Here is a 22,229-nt window from a genome sequence, read left to right as displayed (position 1 = left end):
TGTATGTCACACTTAAGCCTGCCAGATCACATATCTTTATATAATGAACACCTTTTGATAAAGACTGCCTGTTTAATTCTTCTGGGTTTATGTTCATATTTTACTTTTGTATAAATGACACATGTCAACAAAGGATAACAGTTTGTGGTAACTTCGGTGTACCTTCTATGCAGATTTCCCTGTATATACTGGAACTTATTTGTAAGGATTTTTAATGCATAAAACTCTCCACATATATAAAAGGACTGAATAAATTAGAATGTAAATTTGACACTGATTTTATTTAAAAATGGCACCAACTTGTTCAGTATTTGGAAACCCTAACCAGATCCAGCAGTGGTACAAGGCACTATATACAATAATTAGTCATGAAAATACACTGCCATTTGGCATGAAAATTAGTCATGAAAATACACTGCCATTTGGCATGAAAATTAGTCATGAAAATACACTGCAATTAGGCATGAAAATAACCTGCCATTTGGCATGCAAATCAGTCATGAAAATACACTGCCATTATGCATGAAAATTAGTCATGAAAATACACTGCCAGTGTGCATGAAAATTAGTCATGAAAATATACTGCCATTATGCATGAAAATTAGTCATGAAAATACACTGCCATTTGGCATCAAAATTAGGTATGAAAATCCTGAATAAGTGCCAGACACATTCCCTAATGTAGCAGTTTACTTTACCACATACTAAAACGTCATTGCACTGTTTTGAAGCCTGGTTAATGAAAAAAAATAGTCATTTCAGAACTTTATTAGTCCTGAAATGACAGCAGGCTGTTGCACATCCTTTACCTGATATTGAATTGGTACTGTGCCATTTTATGATCTTACCAAGCCATAAAACAGCATTAGGTCATTTTATGACTTGACAGTTTACAGCTGGCTTGACAAAATACCTATATCTGGTGCCAGTTCTAAGCATTTATTCTTTAAGCATGTTTTAATTGTACACAATTTTAAAGACATAACAGATGGACAGAGATAGGAAGATATATATCAATATATATCGAACAAGAAAGAATAGTAAACACACACATGCACTATATATATATATATATATATATATATATATATATATATATATATATATATATATATATATATATATATAGTGAGAGAGAGGGAGAGTTTACATATCCATAGCATTGTCAGGTTCATAACAAAAGCAAAAAAGAAATTAATTTAATATTGTATTTCTCTTTATATACGATATATACTGTAAATAAATATAATTATAAAACCTGTAAGGAAAAATTATATTTACATTTTTGTGCGTGTTTGATCACAGTACAGCAAAACATTTATTATTATAAGTAAATATAACATTATTTCTTTATTTAAATTAAAAATGTTAGCTTGGTTAATTTTCTAATTATGTGCAAAAGAAAGAAGAAAGAAAAACTGCACAGTTACACCATTTCAGAACCAGATCTGATTGCAAATCAGCAACAGTCCAATTCAGGACCAAATCTGGTTGCAAATCAGCAACAGTCCATTTCAGGACTAAATCTGGTTGCAAATCTGCAACAGTCTATTTCAGGACTAAATCTGGCTGCAAATCAGCAACCATTTCAGGACCAAATCTGGTTGCAAATCGGCAACAGTCCATTTCAGGACCAAATTTGGATGCAAATCGGCAACAGTCCATTTCAGGACTAAATCTGGTTGCAAATTAGCATCCATTTCAGGACCAAATCTGGTTGCAAATCTGCAACAGTCCATTTCAGGACTAAATCTGGTTGCAAATCAGCAACCATTTCAGGACCAAATCTGGTTGCAAATCGGCAACAGTCCATTTCAGGACTAAATCTGTTTGCAAATCAGCAACCATTTCAGGACCAAATCTGGTTGCAAATCAGCAACAGTCCATTTCAGGACTAAATCTGGTTTCAAATCAGCAACAGTCCATTTCAGGACCAGAGCTGATTGCAAATCAGCAACAGTCCATTTCAGGACCAAATCTGGTTGCAAATCAGCAACAGTCCATTTCAGGACCAAGTCTGGTTGCAAATCTGCAATAGTCCATTTCAGGACCAGATTTATTTGCATCTAAACAAAATTCCATACCAGGTTCAGATCTGGTTGTAAAGTGTACAATTATGATTTTCCAAGATGATAAAATTCATGTAAAAATACACATTTTTTATTTTTGGATGCAAGAAAATTTCAACAGCCAATTCACTGATATGGAAGTATTTTGTTGTAAACTTCTCTTTATATCATCTGTTTCTGCAAAGGAAATATTATTCATTTGCATGTGGGTTCACCAACTTAGTCCAGATTATTCTAAAAGGATTAGGTGAAGTCACATGCTCCAGATCTGTGTAGATAAGTGGATTAAGACATTGCAATAAATACAAAATGTTCTGAATTATCGCCTGAAAAATATGGTCTAATTCAGGGGTGGGCAAACTATGGCCCACCAAGGGCTTTCATATGGCCCACCAAGGGTTTTCATGCAGCCTAGGAACAAGTCATCATTCACACTGACTCTATTTATGTTACTCTGTTTATCAAATAAATGTGCTTCTTTTGAAGTTTAAGTTTAAGTTTTCAAATATTAACAACATATTAACAACTGAAAATTAATTAGATGTTATTTAGAAAAACCTTTTGTTTTTCCATTTCAAATATTAATTATTTTACTTAATGAACTATGTGGCCCATGACAAGGTGTAAATTTGTGTATGTGGCACTTGCACTGGAAAATTTTCCCACTGCTGGTCTAATTAATGGGACTCCTATATTAAGGACTGGGACTAAAACATTTTTCAAGGAAACAGTCCTGGACTTCAGCTTTAAAACTCTTATGGAGAGTCCTGAATGAAACATCCTGATGCCATTTTAGGACAAGTTAATGTTGTGAAATGTTCTGTCCAATGGTGCTTGGTTGTGAAATGACCTGTCCAGTTTGGAAATGGTGCTTGGTTGTGAAATGAACTGTCCAGTTTGGAAATGGTGCTTGTTTGTGAAACATTCTGTCCAGATTGGAAATGGTGCTTGGTTGCAAAATGTCCTGTCCAGATTGGAAATGTTGCTTGGTTGTGAAATGACCTTCCAATTTTTGAAATGGTGCTTGGTTGTGAAATATCCTGTCTAGTTTAGAAATGGTGCTTGTGTTACAAGTCTGTGCTCTTAAAATAAGTAACAGAAAAGAGTAAAGACAACAAGCTTTGTAAAATTTAACAAATAGTTTATTTCCCTTTAATGCAAAGTGAAAAAAATGAGAAAAAATAACTTACTGTATTGCAAATTAAATCCCCAACAAAATCAAAGAATTAATGGTACAAGTCTTTGTAATAAAAAGTCCTGAATAAAACTCAGTTCTTGTCTGGAAGAGATCCAAAATTGAAGGCGATTAGGTGTCTGTTATGGTCTTCAAAGTGCTGATGTGTCAATAGTCTCTTGTTGAATCACAGAAATATTATTCCAGGTTTAAATTCAGTATAAATTCCAATGAATGTCATTATCCAAGAATTTTGTCAGAGCACTTTTGTATTTCCAGAGGAAATAATAACTTAAAATCAATAATTTGAAGACAATAAAATTCAGCCCAAATTGGTCACAATACAATACAACTTAAAGTGCTAGATGTTAAAATATGACTGGTAAAATCCTCACAATCACAAGATAATATATTTCTCTGCTTGACCTCTGGTCACAATTTGCATTTTCTAAAAACAACCATTACCTAATGGAAAGTAACCTTCTAGAATGATCTAATGAGCCTTGTTTACTTACAACACAATAGCCTACAGCATTCACTTAGGAATGCCCCAAATCCCTGACCCTGATCAAGATCAACATGTTTATCTGAATAATAATTTGGTTAATTAGCTTATACAGTAATACCCCATGCATTCGCGTTTCTGGATTCGCGAATTCACGGATTCGCGAAATTTTCATTGGTACCCTCTATGTATATGTTTTCTTTATTTTATTGAATTGTACCTTTGTTATATGACTTCTGTGACATATGAAGTTTACCTAATTTACCTTCATGACAATGACAAAGAAAACGTTGGTCATTAAGTTTACAGTCCCATTCGTTACTTGGTTTTACCTTACTGTGAGTGCAAAAGAAAACAGCAGCCAATGAATTAGTATAGGGGTAATATTAGTATACATGTACCATACTGTAAATGCGCTAGTGTGGCAAATACCCATTAGGCGATACTGTACTCTATTTTTACGTCAACCATTTATTTCTCTTTTTAAGGGTAATGTATTAAGCTAACTTTTAAATGAAATTAAAGTGCTTTGGGAGCATGATTTGGGTCATATTTAGGGTTTAAACCCTAGAAATAAGCATTTATTAGCATTTTTAGTGACTCGTACCAAACATTCGCGATTCCTCCTGATCCATGACTGGTTCTGGAACCTAACCTCTCAAATGATTGAGGTATTACTGTACACAGTAGAGAATAATGAAGCTATTATTAGTTGCTTACATAAATGAAATTTTAAAAAAATAAAAAGTCAATCAGGTCAAGCAGAAATTAATTCAGTTTCAGACGAGGTCAAGTCCAGCAAACAATTTTAAATTAAATATACATAAAGTTGGTTGTGAAATATCCATCAAGGTTAGAAAATGGTGGTTGGTTGCAGAATGTCCTGTCCAGATTGGATATGGTGCCTGGTTGTGAAATATCCTTCAAGGTTTGGAAATAGTGCTTGCTTGTGAAATGTCTTAAATGGTGCTTGCTTGTGAAATGTCCCGTCTATTTTTTAAATGGTGCTTTTGGTTGTGAAATGACAAACAGTATAAATATAATCTTGTATTTATTTCTAATGTTATAAAAATTCTATTGTTAAAAAATATAGCTATTATTCCCTGTGGTTTATCATAAATGAATGATAACACAGAAAAGAAAGCAATTTTCTGATATATCTTCACAGGTCTGCTACTTACATTTCAGCTTTTATTCGTTTTTTACTACCATTTTATCTCACATGGCCATTTTTGCCACAAAATGGCTCTAGGAAAGCCGACATGCTGTAAAACATTTCATCATTGTCATTGCTCAGATTCAGGGTTGTAGTAATAAAAGCAGCAAAAAAATGATACTTGGAGCAAATATTCTGATACTTCACAAAATGAAATACCAGAACGTTAGTTCTTTGATGTTGGTTTCTTTCTTTGAATGTATATAAATTTTCTCAATCACAACACTTTAGTTATCAGGATGTCAACACAAATCTGGAGTAATGCCGAGATTTTTAAGATGTTATTTTCATATAAATCACCAATCAGATACCAAAACATTGGCATAATCAATCCTTTCATGCAACTATTGCTGATAAAGCATTTATTTCATTTTGGTACATCAAAAGATCATTTGTAATCAACCTTTATATAAAATGTGAAGTTGCAAAATCATATTTCCCTCATTTCAGATATTACTATATTTTCATACTTTCATTGCTGTATTTTTTTATCTTTACAATATTACAATAGAAAATGGCAATAAAGATATTTATGAATTTTCTCCAGTTTTTGCATGATACTTTAAGGAAAAAACATTAATTTTGTTTGTTATTGCAGGAACAGCCCATTGCGCCAATATGTATCCAGAGTCCCCAGATGATAATGAAGAACTGAAACAATCTCGTATTACCATCTCTAAACTGATAGGAAAATGGTTGGCCTCCTAACAGACAGAAAAATCTAGTGCAGTTACAACATCATAGTACATATATTTTTAGCTCAGTGCATCAAAATGCAGTATAGCTTATTTTACCCCAAGAATTTTTGTTCATGTTGGCATCAATAAAGGTACAGCTTTAATTTTCAGGTCAGTTTCTTGAATGTCATTACTTCCACAGTCATAACATTTTATAACTGACACATGTTGAGGAGTGTTATGCCATCAGACTTAAAACAGGTAACTGTGACCTACTTTTCACACATAGATTGTATACCTTTTAGATTTAGGTCAGTTTTTCAGAAACTTGGAGCTTTATATGTGCACAACTGTACTGAAAAAAAGTCACTGGCCTGTTTTTCAAGCTTAGTGACTCATTGCGCTTTTTTTTATACAAGTTTCTTAAATACTCATACTTGCTCAGTGATGAAACTCGATATGTTCTTGCATACTGAGGAGCACCATACAACTATAGCCTATGAAAGCCCAACATCTGCCATCTTACTGTTTTTGATATCTCTCAGAATTGATAATTACTGCACCAATATATTTTATGATGTAGTTATATTTCTGAATTGATTCCCTTTTCTTTGTAATATATCTATTTCCTTTCCTAACAATATTTCAGGATGTTAGACACTCAGATAGAGTGTGTGAGTTTGATTTGTATTTTTAACATAGCTGTAATGATTTTTCAGTCATATCGCTATGATCTCTGCAGTTTGGCAATTTATTTTGATGTCTAGCACTGGGGCATAATGCCACATACATATAGCATTATGCCCCACCCAGTCACATTATCCTGATAACAGGCAGACCAGTTGTAACTTCTTATTGCTGAGTGCCAAGTGAGGCAGCTACTAGTACCATTTTTATAAGTCTTTGATATGACTTGGCTAGGGTTTGAACCTGTTACCTCCTACATCTGAGGTGGATGCTCTAACCACTAGGACATTGAGTGGTCCTGACATACAAAAAGAAGTATTGATGAAATTTGTGTGGAGGAATCAGTGAAATGGCAGGGTATTTATGAATAACAGCAATATAACACCAGTACAGTGAGGATCAATTATACATTTTGCAATTTCACATACCTCTACTTAAGAGAATGTTGACTTCAACCCCAGTTTGGCAATTCCTAGTTAACGATCTTTTCCAACAGTAAGGAAAGTTTAGAGCAAATTTGTTAAGCCAAATTCGAGAAATATGGTGTTAAATATATATCTGGTATACCATCAGCAAATAGAGGCTTTATTCTTATGTTCATATATGCACCCTAACATGCTTTCATTAAAGGATTTTTATATGGACGCTTTTGGGAGATTTTATCTCTACAGATATGTTTGACCCCAAAAAGTATTCACAAAATTCCTACAGGTAAACCAGGTTTATAGGAGAGTCATTATGGGTTCTAGTCATGTACAGGAGGTACAAAGTGGATTGATTCTATCTATATTACACCTGCAGAACCACTACCAGAAATACTTTGATATTAACCCCTCTTTTACAGTTTCTAGTTATGGATCTCCATTAGTAGTTTGGAAAAGTTTTGAGAAATCTTGATGAGCTCAATTTAGAGAAGTAGGAGCTACATAATGGGAGTCATAAGAAACCCTGTAAGGGGATTAAGTCTTATGTCCATATGTGGACCCTAATATTCTCTCCTCAGATAAGTTTGAAATGGACCCAGCTTTTAGATTTTATGTTTGAATCCCAGAGGAAATATTGATAAAATTCATTTAGTGGAATCAGGGAATTAGGAGGGTCCTAATCGGTACTGGCTATGTAAATCAGGTAACTGATACTAATAATGATTTATAACATGTAAACCCCTACTTTTGATTTTAATCACTGTTCAGTATTTTCTTGCTAGAGGCCTGCTCAAAAACTAGACCCCTAGAATAAATTAAGATAAATAAGTGGAACCGAAACAGGGAACAAACATAAATATCTTACAAAACAATATTTCTGGTTCCGAAATTTCAATACATTCAAAATATTTGTGAACAATGTTCATTGACAGAACATTTAACATAATTATGAAAGAAATAGTCCACATAGTGTCTGTTCTCCAAAATCAAATGAGGCTAATTATTATATTACCCTGGGCAACATGCAAATTTTAATTAGGGAAATATACAATATTTTGATTTTGCATCTTAAGTTTCCTTTATGACAAAGCTATATCTTTCCACATAAGAATCTCTGTATTGATCACTTAATCTATCTTTCTATTGATGTATCTATGAATCTGTCTATGTACTGTTGCCAATAATTCATTTATTTGGTAATCTAAGAAAACAGCAGCAACAATATCAACAATAACATAACCACAACAACATAGGATTCATTAGGGATAAAAATATTAACAGTAAAAACAACAAATCTTCTATAAACATGGGTCTCACCTAAAAACAACTGGTAATAAATATTTCATTCCTTAACAGAACCCTTTAAACTTCTGGAGAAAAAAATTACACTTTCAGTAAAAGAAAAGAAAGTAATACACTTTTATTAAAGTTATGCTTGTTATATGAGGTGTAATCCAGATACTTTCATCCCAAGCTCATATCGTACAAATATTGATGTATGTTTCGAATCCTGATCCGCCGTTGTCTCATAAGCAGATAGTACAAGTTGCCTAAATGGGACCAGTATGAATCGGCTGCTTATGACATTTCCCAAATTGGTCATTTAGTATTTACCTGCATCTTAGTCTTTGATGATAAATAATTTATTGATTTGATTTTTGTTTTAAAATTTGATGTTGAATAAGCAATGTAGAATGTTGATGCTTTTGTTATTTAGTATTTATTTTGTTCCATTTCTGCAATTAGTGACCTGATTTAATAATTATGCAGAAATTACGTTGAAAGACTGTATGCCCATACATGTCTGTTCATGGTATTGAAATTGTGAATTTTACAACAATGATGTTGATATGTTCATTGAAGCTAAGGGGATGGAAAAGAAAGTGTTGTTTTTTTTAAAACAGAAGAGGAATTTTTAAGTATCTTCCTTCCATTTTTTAAAACCATTTCTGGTCATTTGTAATCATGATGCACTTCAACACAATTTGTTTTACATAATGAGTAATTCCACAGCCTATGGGACCACTGATGGATTTAGAAATTATGTTCATTGCTGGAATGTAGTGATGTAACAAAACACAGGATCTCACCAGCACCTGGTTAAGTTCATGTCTGAGTTATGAATTACTAGATGTTAAAATTAAAAATTCCATTCACTTAGTTGTTCAAATAGATTCATACTTGAATTTTGCTGGGTTTTGGCTTTTTTAAATTGGATTTGTGGTAACTGTCTCTTATTAGTTTCTTTTTGATTCTCTTACACAAATATAGTCAACACATATAACCAAATAACTCGGACGTTTTATCAATGTTATTATTGTAACTCTTATTGTTGTTATTAGTAGTAGTAGTGCTAGTCATATTACAAGGAAGAAGAAAAGAACAAAGAAAATGAGCGAATGAATTCATCTAATATGTGCTAATGGTGTGCATCTGCAAATGGAGTAAAAAAAATTACACAGACAAGAAGCCGAAACGGCAATATTGTTTTAACTCATCACAAAAATGGCTGGAAGCTGTATAACAATCCGGATTTTGTTCTTTTTTGTATTTTTTAAATATCAGCCGAGTCCAAATATATCTTTGGTTGTCAGGACTACATGGACATCTGAATTGTCGTTCCCTTTCATGCAGTTAAAACACATGTTCTAATTCAGTGTAAAGTTTATGACACCTGCTGAGCAGAATAAAGAAACTCCGTCATATTCTTTATCACCTGTGGAAAATATACTGTTAAATTCAGAAATGGTCGTGATACGGGTGGAGCAAATCACTCCATATGTGTAATACGTTAAAATGTATTAATGAAGCAGGAACTCCACAACACAGTACCCAAGAGCTTGATCTAAATGCAAAACTTTGACCGGTCGCGACGGACAGACAGGGTAACTCTATATGGCACGACCATATTTGTGGAAGGTCATTCAGGCTGGACTGAGCAAAGAGAAATATTGCATATCTCTTTAAACATCAGCCTCAGCAACCTATTTCGGAATCTAAAATGGATTTCGATATCATAGTGTAAAATTGTATCCACTCCTTATAGCTTGTATCATTTGATTCCAACATGCTATTGCTGTTTCGATTTTCGGAATTTATGGGCGGAAAAGTAAAGGTTCCGCTGAACAATGAATCTCGCCAATACACAACGCTATTACATACGTTACTTTAAACAGCTTGAATACAGAAATTTACAGGTTCAAAAGGTACACCAACATCAAGTCATTTCATCAATGTTACGAAGCCATTCATTACAGTGCATCAAGGTTACGAGGCCATTCATAACAGTGCATCAAGGTTACAAAGCCATCCAATAGATGCTTCCAGATATGGTCACAAGCAGGCAATATTCTGTACATTTTACCTGGACGATGGGTATTCTGGCAGATTCTGCTATATGCGACTACCAAAACTGACCATTTTGAACAAGGCACACTGAGGCAAAAATCAACCTATAAATTACAAATACAGATACTAAAATAAACCGGATTTAAGTTCTATTTATTTATGTCTGTTTTTTCTACAGTATATTGTGATTCAGTGAATTTAGTTCAACTTCCAAACACCACATAAACTCAATGGTAAATTCGCCAGCATCAGGACCGTCATTTGGGGGTGGCAAGTGGGGTGACCGCTCCAGGCCCCGCTCTTGAGTGGGGGGTGGGGGGGGTGGCCGCGCTTCAGGCCTAAGGTCGTCCTTATGAGTTTCGCAAGCTATATTCACCGGTAAATTGGAAACGCTGATACAGGCCGCACGTAATGCACGCAAGTCGCGAAAGTTGATCTAGTCTAGACATAATCAGTGTTTGCAGTAGCATACCAATCGAGATACCGATACTCTGGCCCCGCGCGGTCATGGTCGGCCCTAGTCCCCGCGTACTCCTAACACCGCTTCTGGTTGGCATGCACAAATATGGCTGCTGATGACGTCATTCTGGATCTCTAAGATTTCAAAACCATTTGTACCGCATATTAGTTCGGCATCATAAGCTCGAATAGATTTGACTTAGTTATAATACACTTTCATAGCTGATATTTAGTACTGTAATATATAGGTATATATACAAATTTAACATTGAAAAATTAACGTTTTTTTTTTAAAAGGAAACAAACAAGACAGTTTTAAAACTATACGAAACAATAATTTATTCACTTGGATTAACGAGTTTCCGATCGTGTCAATCTTCCAGTCTTAGTAGTTTCGATAAAAGTTTCAAAGCAGAAGATAACTGCTATCAACATGTACCTTGACATACTTTCAACATAGAAGAATATGCGATCATTGACATGTCAACTTTGCATTACTTTTTAAAATACTTGTTCTATAATAATTTTGAGGACATGTAAAAGATTTATCTGACAAAATTGGACGAGATGATGTTAGGGGCCATATGTGGTTGTAAGATTTAATACGTTACGGGATTTGTTATGGCTTCCATATAGTTAGCCGAATAATTATCGAAATAAGCTTGACGAATTCTCTCTAAACTTTCCTACTGTCGAAGGAGGTCACACATTAGAAATTTTCATAAATGGGTTGAGATCAAAATCCGCTACTCTTTGTCATCCGTGGCTGCCTGTACTTAGATTTTCTATTTTCTCACGAATATGCGTGCATTTAATTAAACATTCACGGCGAGTGCGACTACACTTTCTCGCGTTATTTGTGAACGAGCCAATCAAAGTTTCTATTCCAAGCACAGTCACTTATTGATAGATAAAACGAGCACTTTCATTCATATTTAGTATATTGATACACTTGATTGTTGATAAAGTATTTTTGTTTTGTGCACTCGTGAAAAACGAGGAATTAGTGTCACAGACAGCCACGGGTGTAGAAGGAGCTGAGTAGATTGTCATGCTTGGTTTGTGACATTATTGTGTAGGCATTTCGGTGCATTGTATCAAAAACACTGTTTATTAATCCATTGGATTGCACACATTTAGAAAGAATGAGGTTTTAGGTTTTATAGATGCTGTAAAGATACTCTCTCTCTCTCTCTCTCTCTCTCTCTCTCTCTCTCAACCACCCGTATATAAGCACCTTGTGTACTTATTAGATTACTAATAAAGGGGTGGGATGGAGTGAACGCACATATAGTTTTCACTACAACGCTTTTACACTAATTCCTCAATCTTACTTCAACTAGCTTATTAAAACAGTAAATAAAATAAAAAATGTGTGTGTGTGATGTTGTGTCGGATCTGATTCGAGCGAGAAACTAAATGCTAGTAAATGCATTGCTTTGAGGTGAATGAAAGAACGTATATCGTACCTGAAAAATATTCATTTGGCTTCCTTGCCTCGAGAACGTATATCGTACCTGAAGAATATCCATTTGGCTTCCTTGCCTCGAGAACGTATATCGTACCTGAAGAATATCCATTTGGCTTCCTTGCCTCGAGATGCATTCCTGCGCCACATAAAACTTGGTCACTTTACTTTCTTTCATCAACTGTATTGCCGTGATTAACACATTTGGTCATGGAGTCATACCAATGGCAAAACAAAGAGTACCATGTCCCTTTGAACACTAGGCGATTTGTGAAGCAACATAAAGAATATTCTGTACACACACACACACACACACAAACAGACAGACACACAAACGCGCGCGCGCACATACATACATACATACATATATATATATATATATATATATATATATATATATATATATATATATATATATATATATATATATATATATATATATATATATATATATATAAAGTACCTAGAGACACCAGTTAGTCGGGAATGTAAAAGGACGAGGAGACTGAGAAGAAATTCATTTATTTTAAGTGAAAATGAACAGTGTAGAGTGGACGCAGTAAACGTTGGACATTCTATCAAATCTTTCCTTAATATGAGTTTTTTGTTTGTTTTATTATAAACAGGTTATCTGCGGGTCATGAATACAACCATTCAAAAGCGTGACAACTGTAACAGAAAGAAAATCACTAACAGATGGAAATAATATATATCTCTCTCTTGCGTTTAAATCGAAGAGGATTGTTGTTGTAGGGTTTAACGCCATTTTTCAGCACAAGATATGCTATACATGGCGGCCAGTATAAAGTGTGGAGGAAGAACCCGAGAAACCCCGTAAAGAACCACCGACCCACGAGAAGCTACTGGCAAGCTTTCTCACATACCCACATTGGCCGAACACGAGACTCGAACCCTTGCAGACAGAGGTGAGATGGCAGTAATCCGTAACGGCGAGCGCTTTAGACCACTCGAGGCCCCCAAATCGAAGAGGATCTTTGCTGAGTAATCGACGCGACAAAAGCAAGAGGCAAGAGAAGGGTTATTGTTATTTCTTCCGACTGTAGGCAACACGATGCAATCATTTTCCCGATTTATTTATGTTGTATTACGAGGAAATACCACGTGGATATGCTAACTTTTCCTCCATTCTAAACCTATTTCGTTTCCTGTTTGTGACATTGTTAATCAAGATATCAAGGACAAAACTTTATTCATCCACGAATATAACTTGCTTTCTAAATGATAGAATATCAAATTGTGCGACAGTAAAGTTCTCAATAAACTCTTGGATGTTTTAAGAAAGTCGTTAGTAATGTAGTTAATTTCCTTTGTATGTTATATTAGAGTTTCAAATTTTCAACAACTTTTTGACAAATATTTTAAAGTTTTTCTAGAATACATATATCAGTCAATTGTTTCTTTATTTAAAAACGATAAGGACCGTGCTGACAGCTTACAAGATTGGTTTCCGGCTTAGAACTTCCGCTGACACTAAAGTCGTAAAACACGAGTAGTGCTAGTAGGAAACCATTAAAACATAGCAATACAAAAGCGGTGATGACTGTCGTGTATTAATTTATTTATATTATTGATTAGAAAGATGATGCGATAATCAGGAAAGATTCCACATTAAATTTTGAAAGAAGGATACTAAGCGAAATATGATATTGCCCAGATGGTTGTAATTATTTTACATGGGCGTAAGCGATTTGAAGCAAATGTGAGACAGAACAGTTTATATACTTATATCATATAATAAAACAAAGCATGCAAAAAAAAAACCAATTTCATCTATTTAAACAGCAGAACTGTTTTTGTAATATAACCATAAGTTCATTTACTTCGCAGTGTTATTCAACAAACCAGTACAACACTTTAAATAGATATTTAACGGTAAAATCTCGAGTCTTTTGAGGCCTTTTCTATTATTGATTAGATTTATATTGCTTGTCTACTTGTTTGATGTTTACAAATTTATCAAATACTAAATTGTTGCATAATGCGCCGGCAGATCTGAGTCTGTGCAGTTTTTAAGGAGTAATAAGCATTACAAACAACATAGAAACTGATCCGTAGGTACATGATGCTACTTCAGATCAGGATTTATGTTATTTGGGGTTCGACTCCACTTATAAGGGAGGATATACGGTAACCATCGCTAATATGTGTTTAGAGGAATGTTATCACTGATAGATGTTTAGAGGAATGTTATCACTGGTAGCTGTTTAGAGGAATGTTATCGCTGATAGATGTTTAGAGGAATGTTATCGCTGATAGATGTTTAGAGGAATGTTATCGTTGATGGATTTTAACTAGAAAAATAAAAAGATAAATATGGATCGAGAGAAATGAACTACTCGCTATAATACACGGTGTTATATGTTTAATGTCCGGATCACTCAGTAATATTTTCGTTCTTTAGCCAAGTATAATCAACTGGTAAATCAACTTATTGTTAACAGATTATCGACGAAGATTGTGGTTCTCTTTCCTCCAATATCGACAAATAAAAGAGACAGACAATGCTCAGGTTTGGCACACACACAGTAGTAATATTGTGGAATATATTTATTGCACATGTAAAATTACAGCTAGCGGAACAAAGGAGGGTTAGAGGTAAAAAAAAATTAACAGTTTCAATCAGCACGTGAAATTACTAAGTTTGATGTGACACACTCACACAGGTCAACTCAGCTAGAAATCGACCGATCTCAGCAGCATGTTTTCTTCTCTACAAGTAACTCGTATTCTTTAACTGACCATATTCTGGAATCATTGCTTCTAAAGTTAAATTCACTGATGCATGCAAAACGTCATGATGAATCTTGAAGAATCAACACTAGACCTATGGAATCATCCGAGAACTGATTCGTTAATAGCTGTTTATTTTTATTTTGATTATACCTGTTTTTCCAGATAAACGGCATCTGTGCTTTCAGTGAGAATTGTAACATTACTTGCAACATCCGACATCGTTTCGCAAATTTTCGATGTGAAGTAATTCACCGACTGGCAATACGGGTCAATATTACATGCCATGGCACATCTGAGGAGGACGTCGTAGCTCGTGCTTGACAACACCGTTCCAGCGTATTTCATTCCATCATGACGTCGAAACAGCGAACTCACTGTTGCTGTGAAATAGATTTGCATTAAGATGTAGCGAACGCTTTGATTGGTCAGCAAAATATGCACAGAAAATTAGTGAGAGGTTTGACTGGTTGGCGTTCATTATACAACTGTAACAAGAATCCCACAGGAGTTGCCACTTTAACAATATAACATAACACAACGCAAAAACATATTCTTCTGTCGCTTATTTCGGGTTAGTTTTGATGCAATAGCAAAGTAGTAACCGAATCAAAACGATTGAAAGAAACAATCATGCAGAAAGAAATAATTATCTCTCGTAATTCACCCTACAATTCCTGCCATTACACTGTGTTAAGCAGTGGTAATATTAATAGATCAAAATCATAACGTCTATATGTCCTCGTATTGAGTGTCACGTCTTCTTTGAGATTTATTGGCGCCTTACGACTACCAACGACATCATTTCTACGCATGTTTTACATGTAATTTACAGATCCATTATCAACCTGAGAATTTATTAAGCAATATATATATATATAAGTAAGGTGTTTATCAGTACGTCAGCGCAATCTGTCTATATTATGCCAAGTAAAAGTTACTCAAAATATTGCCGAGTGGTCTAAAGCGACGGATCACAGCCATCTCACCTCTGCGTGGGTTCAAGCCTCAGATTCAGCCAATGTGGGTATGTGAGAAAGCTTGCCAATAGCTTCTCGTGGGTAGTGGTTCTTTCCTGTGTTTTCCCGGGCTCTTCCTCCACCATTAATACTGGCCGCCATGTATGGCCTATCGTGTAACTTTTACTTGGCATAATATAGACAGATTGCGCTGACGTGATAGTTTCCCGTGGGTCGGTGGTTCTTTCTGGGGTTTTCCCGGGTTCTTCATCCACCATTAATACTGGCCGCCATGTACGGCCTATCGTGAAAAATGGCGTTAAACCCTACAACAACAAACTTAAGATATTAAAGACCCACGAGAAGCTATTGTCAAGCTTTCTCACATACCCACATTGGCCGAATCCTAGACTCGAACCCACGCAGACAGGTGAGATAGCAGTGATCCCTAACGGAGAGCGCTTTAGACCACTCGGCCACTCGGGGCCCCAATAGACAATTGTAAATTAAATTCAGGAAGAAAAATCCTTCCGAATAGAACTAAAAGGTATTTTTATATGTTGAACATAAAATGTAAAGATTGGTAAAGACGTAAAAATTCTAAAAGAGGGTACATAACATAAAGTCCTTAAAACACAATATCAAACTCGTTTTTATAAAAACCGCATTCATTTAAAGTTTGATTGAACATGGTCGATTAGGTAAACTCTTTCCAAAACAAATACTTGGCCAAATTAAAAATTGTACACTTGAAAACACAAAGTTCAATTATTTTGAGCATGCAAATGAATTTCAGTTAAAATCATCCTTTATAGCAGACGACGGCAAAAATAGAAATTCATGTATAAATTGGCCATGTTTGCAAATCGTTGTGTATAATTTTGTCCAAGGCATTTCGAGTAAAACTGGTACAACGTTATATTTTCACAAATTCACCTCAAATAGCTATAACAAAATTTTCTAATGATAACCTAATGCCAGTTACGCATAACACCTGTAAGAAAATTACCCACTTTCAGTTGTAAAGATTGAGTCTGATTGTTCTGGGATTTCCGTTGCGCATGTTGTTGTGTACCAAATGGTATCCCTATAAATGAAATTGATGATAATTTTCCTGCTTAAAATAACTAAGGTCTAGTGCTGTTTAAGTTCGCATTAATCATTTTAATTTGAAGAAATTGTTGTTTTCTCCTCCGAAAAATTCAAGGATATAGCCACTTAACCGTGTTCTATTGTAGTTTATACTTTTCCTTTGTGGCAAGTCATCCAAAAACCTTTTTACTCAAGTTAACGGAAAAATCATTCGTTTTACAGGGTGAAAACCGATACACTCGATAAAGGCAATGGCAATGGCTTAACGCGTGCTTTTGAGCCCTTTTGTCATTATCTGTTGACCTATTTTCGTTCTAAAGCTAGAACCTTCTCCATCTCGAAAATTCTACTGTGTAAATAATATTGTATACGTTTTACAGTATGGAACCATTAATATGTCGCAGAACTTTGGCTACCTTAAAGTCCTATTTTGTAATTGTTATGTCTAGAATATGTACATTGGGAACGAATGAGTTGAGGACGTAAATTTGTGTTGTATTTATACAAAAATATAATTCATCAACTCAAGGCCTTGTGAACTCTATGTGCACAACAGCATTTTCGTCCTGTGAACCCTTAACAACACCATAAATTTGTGATGGAATTTATCTATTAAAAAAAAACAACAATAATAAAGTTACGAGATTGAGAAAGTTTGATAAATATATCAAATTATCATTGTCACTAAGGCATACTTATATGACTTAGTTATATTATAGTTACGAGTTGTATGCCCTTACTAAGCAATTGTATTAGTATCTGTAATATATTATAATGAAATACAACCGTTACATTTTGTTTTGAGGATAATCATGGTAATTTGGTAATAAAAAAATGATCGAATATTTTTAAACAAAATATGAAAGGAAGAACTATGTTTTGTAAGTGATATGAACATACCTCCTCGTCGATCCGTTTTACTGTCTGAAATGCCTTACTGATTCCGTACAAATATACACGAGTGTTAATCGTAGAATGTCTCACGAGTATTACTGGTAGAATGACCCACGAGTGTTAATGGTAGTGTCTCACGAGTATTACTGGTAGATTGTCCCACAAATATTAATGGTAGAATATCCCACGAGTATTACCGGTAGAATGTCCCACGAGTATAAATGGAGAAATGTTCGTAACTTTTCGTTGATGGAATTAAGGTTCAGACTATGACCAGTGCTCTCAGGGGTATATAAAAATAGCATAGAAAAGCATACTGAGGGCATGGGCTATCGCATGTCTATCAGTGACGTACCATTTTATGAGTAAAAGTACTAAATTCGTGGGAACAAAATGCAGGTGAATGTTTTGCAAGAAAAGTAAGGGCATCAGAGCCAATAAGCCAAGGCGACGACGAAAAAGTATTATTTCCACTGGCATAAAGGATTGTCAAACGCCAGCCGCTTTGCACTTTTCCGCGTTAACTTTGTTGATACAATGTTTCGGATTTAGGGTAGCTACATGTATTTTAGATATTGCGCTTTACTGGTTTGAATTAGATGTTATTAAAGTTAACAATTGTTAGGCGTGAGAGTAAACTTCTCAAAACTTTCATTAAATATAGATATGTGAAGTTTTGCAAATCAACGCTTAAATTTGTATTTATTGTTTATCTCTATATTGTCATTGCCTTTGACGAAGACACAGTGTACTCTGAAGTCTATAAGAAAACAATTCTCACTTGCTACTTACGAGTGACATTACAGTTTACCAAACCATCATAGTTGCAATTCAAGACAGACTGGTCCCAGGCTGTTCCTGTACTACATATATCGTGGTATGTTATGCCAGCTGCACATTGATAGAACGAGTAACAGTCAGCTGGGTCCGCATAGTAACCATCCACCATTCCGGCACAGAAAGTTGGGTCATAGCTGAAAATATATATACATGCCTAGGAAGAAACACAAGCTATGTCAGCAGTATGAACTTGTGGTTATTCATAATTTATCAAGCACTAAATTAATTCCTTTACTTCGTGGACAATAATTAGGTCGGCAAATGCACAAGAATTATATCAAGATTTTTTTGTGTACCTTTAAAATATAGTCTGAATATACCCCGTTTGTTTGTACCCTCGTACCGATTTATAAAAAGAAAAACATAAATGAGATTTGAAAACTGAACAGAACTCTTAATCAGTTTCATACCAAACGAAGTTTTTAGTGTAAAAGATGACCCTGCTCGCCGGTTATTTCCAGATCCTGGACAAGTCCGTTTTCAGCAAAGAGATGGATGCACGACTGCACATACATGTATGTACATTGAAGGTAAATACTATTTCGCCTGCTTCCGATATTTACAAGATCGAACCAAAGAAAGGAAAAGACCGACAACTACACATTTGTCTTTCACTTGGATTTAATAAGTGATGTAATTTCATGTACATGCATGCAAAGGGATACAATTCTCAACTCTCAACCGTATGGTAATTTACGGAATTATTCGGCCGTTACTGAAGTGGATGAACTTCGTCACTCTGTTGTCTCAAGAAATAGACTCACCCAAAGTGTACGCAATATGACGTCTTGTTAGTATGGAAACTCCGTTAAGCATGAAAAGCGCAGACAATGACAATAACAATCAGGTTAGAAAGTATAAATCAATGAATGAATTAACTAAGTTCTGTTTACTTTTTTTCAATAAGTTTTTATTTATTGAAATCAGTAATGGGTTTATGCAAACACTATACAGTACGCTACAACACGTAATTACAAACGTAAGAAAGATGTGAACCTTTGCAAATTGTTTACCTTCAAGTTTATTAGTCCGATAAATCGGCCACCAAACATCTACTAATACTGATGGATAAAATCCTATTAAAGTTTCGTTTGCATAAGTCTTATGACAACATAATCATTCAAATGGACGGAAGTAAAAAAAATGAGCGGAAGTCGAATCTCATTGGTTGCTCTGTTTGATGGCGTAGCCATAAAATTAGAAATGGCCACAGTAGGTACGGTTGTGTTTTTCCACGTGGATTTAAAAGTTGTACAACATATAAATTTGATCCTGAAATGTTCTGTGCATATTGGTAAACGGACCAATAAGTCAACCGTGACTCAAGAGCCTCGAGACGTACTTGTAAGTGTCTATAATCTACGCTGATGTGTTTCTGTCACAATTGTTTGCACCAATTGCACCGTTTGACCAAAACAAACCATCCATTATCGGCCTAGGAGGTTGTTACCTAAAATAAAAATCAAACCTATTTTCTGATATATGGTCTGGATTATATACATAAATTATATTTTTTTAAAAACAGCCAAATATTTTAAACAATTAACCCTGCAAATACTAATTCCACATATCGTCAAAGATTGGGAGGGGTAGATAAAGCATTCTAAATGAATGAATGAAGTAAGGAAGAAATGTAAAAAATAGAATTGATTTCTTATGGTGCAAATTTAGAAATACAAAAATTATCGCTCACTAAACTTTTTCAATTGTTTTTAGAATATCCACCAAAAATGCTTGCACCCGGTGTACTGCTGATTGCGATGGTACGCAGATTGATCCCATCAGAAAACTGTCTCTGTACTACTGAATACAGTAAGAAAGCATTGTATCATTAATGTATCTGATACAAATTTTGTGGTGTCGTAAAGAATTTGATGCAATAATGTTTTTGGTTTCATCTATGTATTATTTGCAGCAGTGTTTGTGAACTTGAAACGATTTGAAGCGTTCATATTTTCCTATATTTTTATAATTCTCCGTTCCATTCGATTAATATGACGACCGGTGTTTCAGATAATTTAGTTCTGTTTAGGAGCTGCAATACAATGAAGAGATATATACAATCATTAAAACTAAAGCATAATCAATATATTTACTACAGGAACGCATCTCACTTCCAGTATAGAAATTTTGTGTTAGATCCACGTGGGCGTATGAAATTTATCCCAATCCTTATTCTTCTTATGCTAGATGACTAATTATTTTATTAAAAATATATCTATGAGCGCAAGGTTAATAGATTAAAAAAGACGCCTAGAGATTTCCTCAGGAAGAAAATTAACAGGAACTCTTATTACACAAAAGACTATCAGTCTAGATGGTTGACCCTAGCAATTTAAATGAAATTCCTAATTACAGGGATATTAGATATATTCAAATTAATAATTTACATATTTAGAATCACTTAATAGTTGGAAGAAACTGTCAAATAATACAAATACAGTCTCATGTGGCTTTCTAGAATTCTACTTTTTCTGTAACATTTATAGTAAATTTTAATAGGGTCAGTCAATTATGGCCACGAAGAGAGTGTCTAATAATGTGAATACATGAACAAAAAATCCATTTGTTTAATTAAATAGTCATGTAAAGTAACTTCAGCTTGCATTGTAATTATAATAAAAACTGACACATCATTTGTTATAAATTAAGATCAGATAGGTATCCTTTACGGATTAAAACACTAGGTAATTACATGATCTATTTGTATTCATTAAACGAGAAAAGATTACAGGTTTGTGATTATTAGCAGATTTTTTTGGGGGGGGGGAGAACGTGACTCATTAAACTGACATTTTACTATTAATGTAGTAAGATTATATAACTTTTATATATAAATTAAAAATGGACCTTAACTTTTTACATAAAACAAAATGATCCATTGATGTAAATTGCCATAGTTCCTTTTGGTTTCAAATTGAAATGGATCGCCGACAGGGAGATCTATATCACCGGATATCGTCATTTTTATGTAGACATATAACCTCCTCATTTGATTATGCAAAATCCATCGGTCAACGGCAGAATTGTTATTGATAAAGAATATTTAACCTCACGATATGCAGAAGATACTTTCTTCCCTTTTCACGGTTTTAACCAATCAATATTATATACGCTAGATAGCCTTTAAATTCATTCAAATCTCAAGACCTAAGTGGAAATATTTTTTTATAAAAAAAATCTTAAATAGTCTGTTTTGACAGTTAACATGGTGGTAAAGAAAAGATGTTTCCAAAATATCAGCTTAGTTGTGATTGCGATGCATATATTCTCTTATGTGTTAAACTTTCTACTAATTTAAATAATAGGGTATGACTAAACTATAATTTAAAAAAAATAATTTAAATTAAATATTTAATTTTATAATGGTGAAAAAGGGATCACCGTTGGAAAAATAGTTGTTATTAAACGTTTGATAATTGAACGAATTAGTAATTTAGCGATAGCTTTAATGTTTTGGAATTTCTCGTGGAATGGAAGCACTAAAGCAAGCATGGTTTCTCTTGTTACACAGTTGGATGACGTATCAGTAAGCATTTTCGCGCCAAATATTAGCACTTCACGCCATGATATATAAAACAGGACCCAGACAACTAATACAAAGTATTAGTCCTATGTAACATTACTAAACATATATACCTACAAATATCCAGAAAATTCCCTAT

At 34.3% G+C, this 22,229-nt stretch overlaps 1 protein-coding gene across 1 annotated transcript in view; it reads left to right on the top strand.

The window, feature by feature from the left end:
* The window catches only part of LOC149799397 (putative serine protease K12H4.7), a 52,668-nt gene extending 46,857 nt beyond the window's left edge, over window positions 1–5,811 (top strand). The window contains exon 10 of the mRNA XM_089958736.1: window positions 5,563–5,811. Coding sequence (XP_089814862.1) covers window positions 5,563–5,672 — 110 coding nt within the window. The 3' untranslated portion in view covers window positions 5,673–5,811. The remainder of the gene's footprint in view (window positions 1–5,562) is intronic.
* The last annotated feature ends 16,418 nt before the right edge of the window (window positions 5,812–22,229 follow it).

This window comes from Sinohyriopsis cumingii, chromosome 5 (genome assembly GCF_028554795.1).
Source record: "Sinohyriopsis cumingii isolate HCF-2022 chromosome 5, ASM2855479v2, whole genome shotgun sequence".
In the NCBI taxonomy this organism is placed as follows: Eukaryota; Metazoa; Mollusca; class Bivalvia; order Unionida; family Unionidae; genus Sinohyriopsis; species Sinohyriopsis cumingii.
Note: the sequence above shows the minus strand (reverse complement) of the source record. Positions and strands in the feature narration are given on the sequence as shown.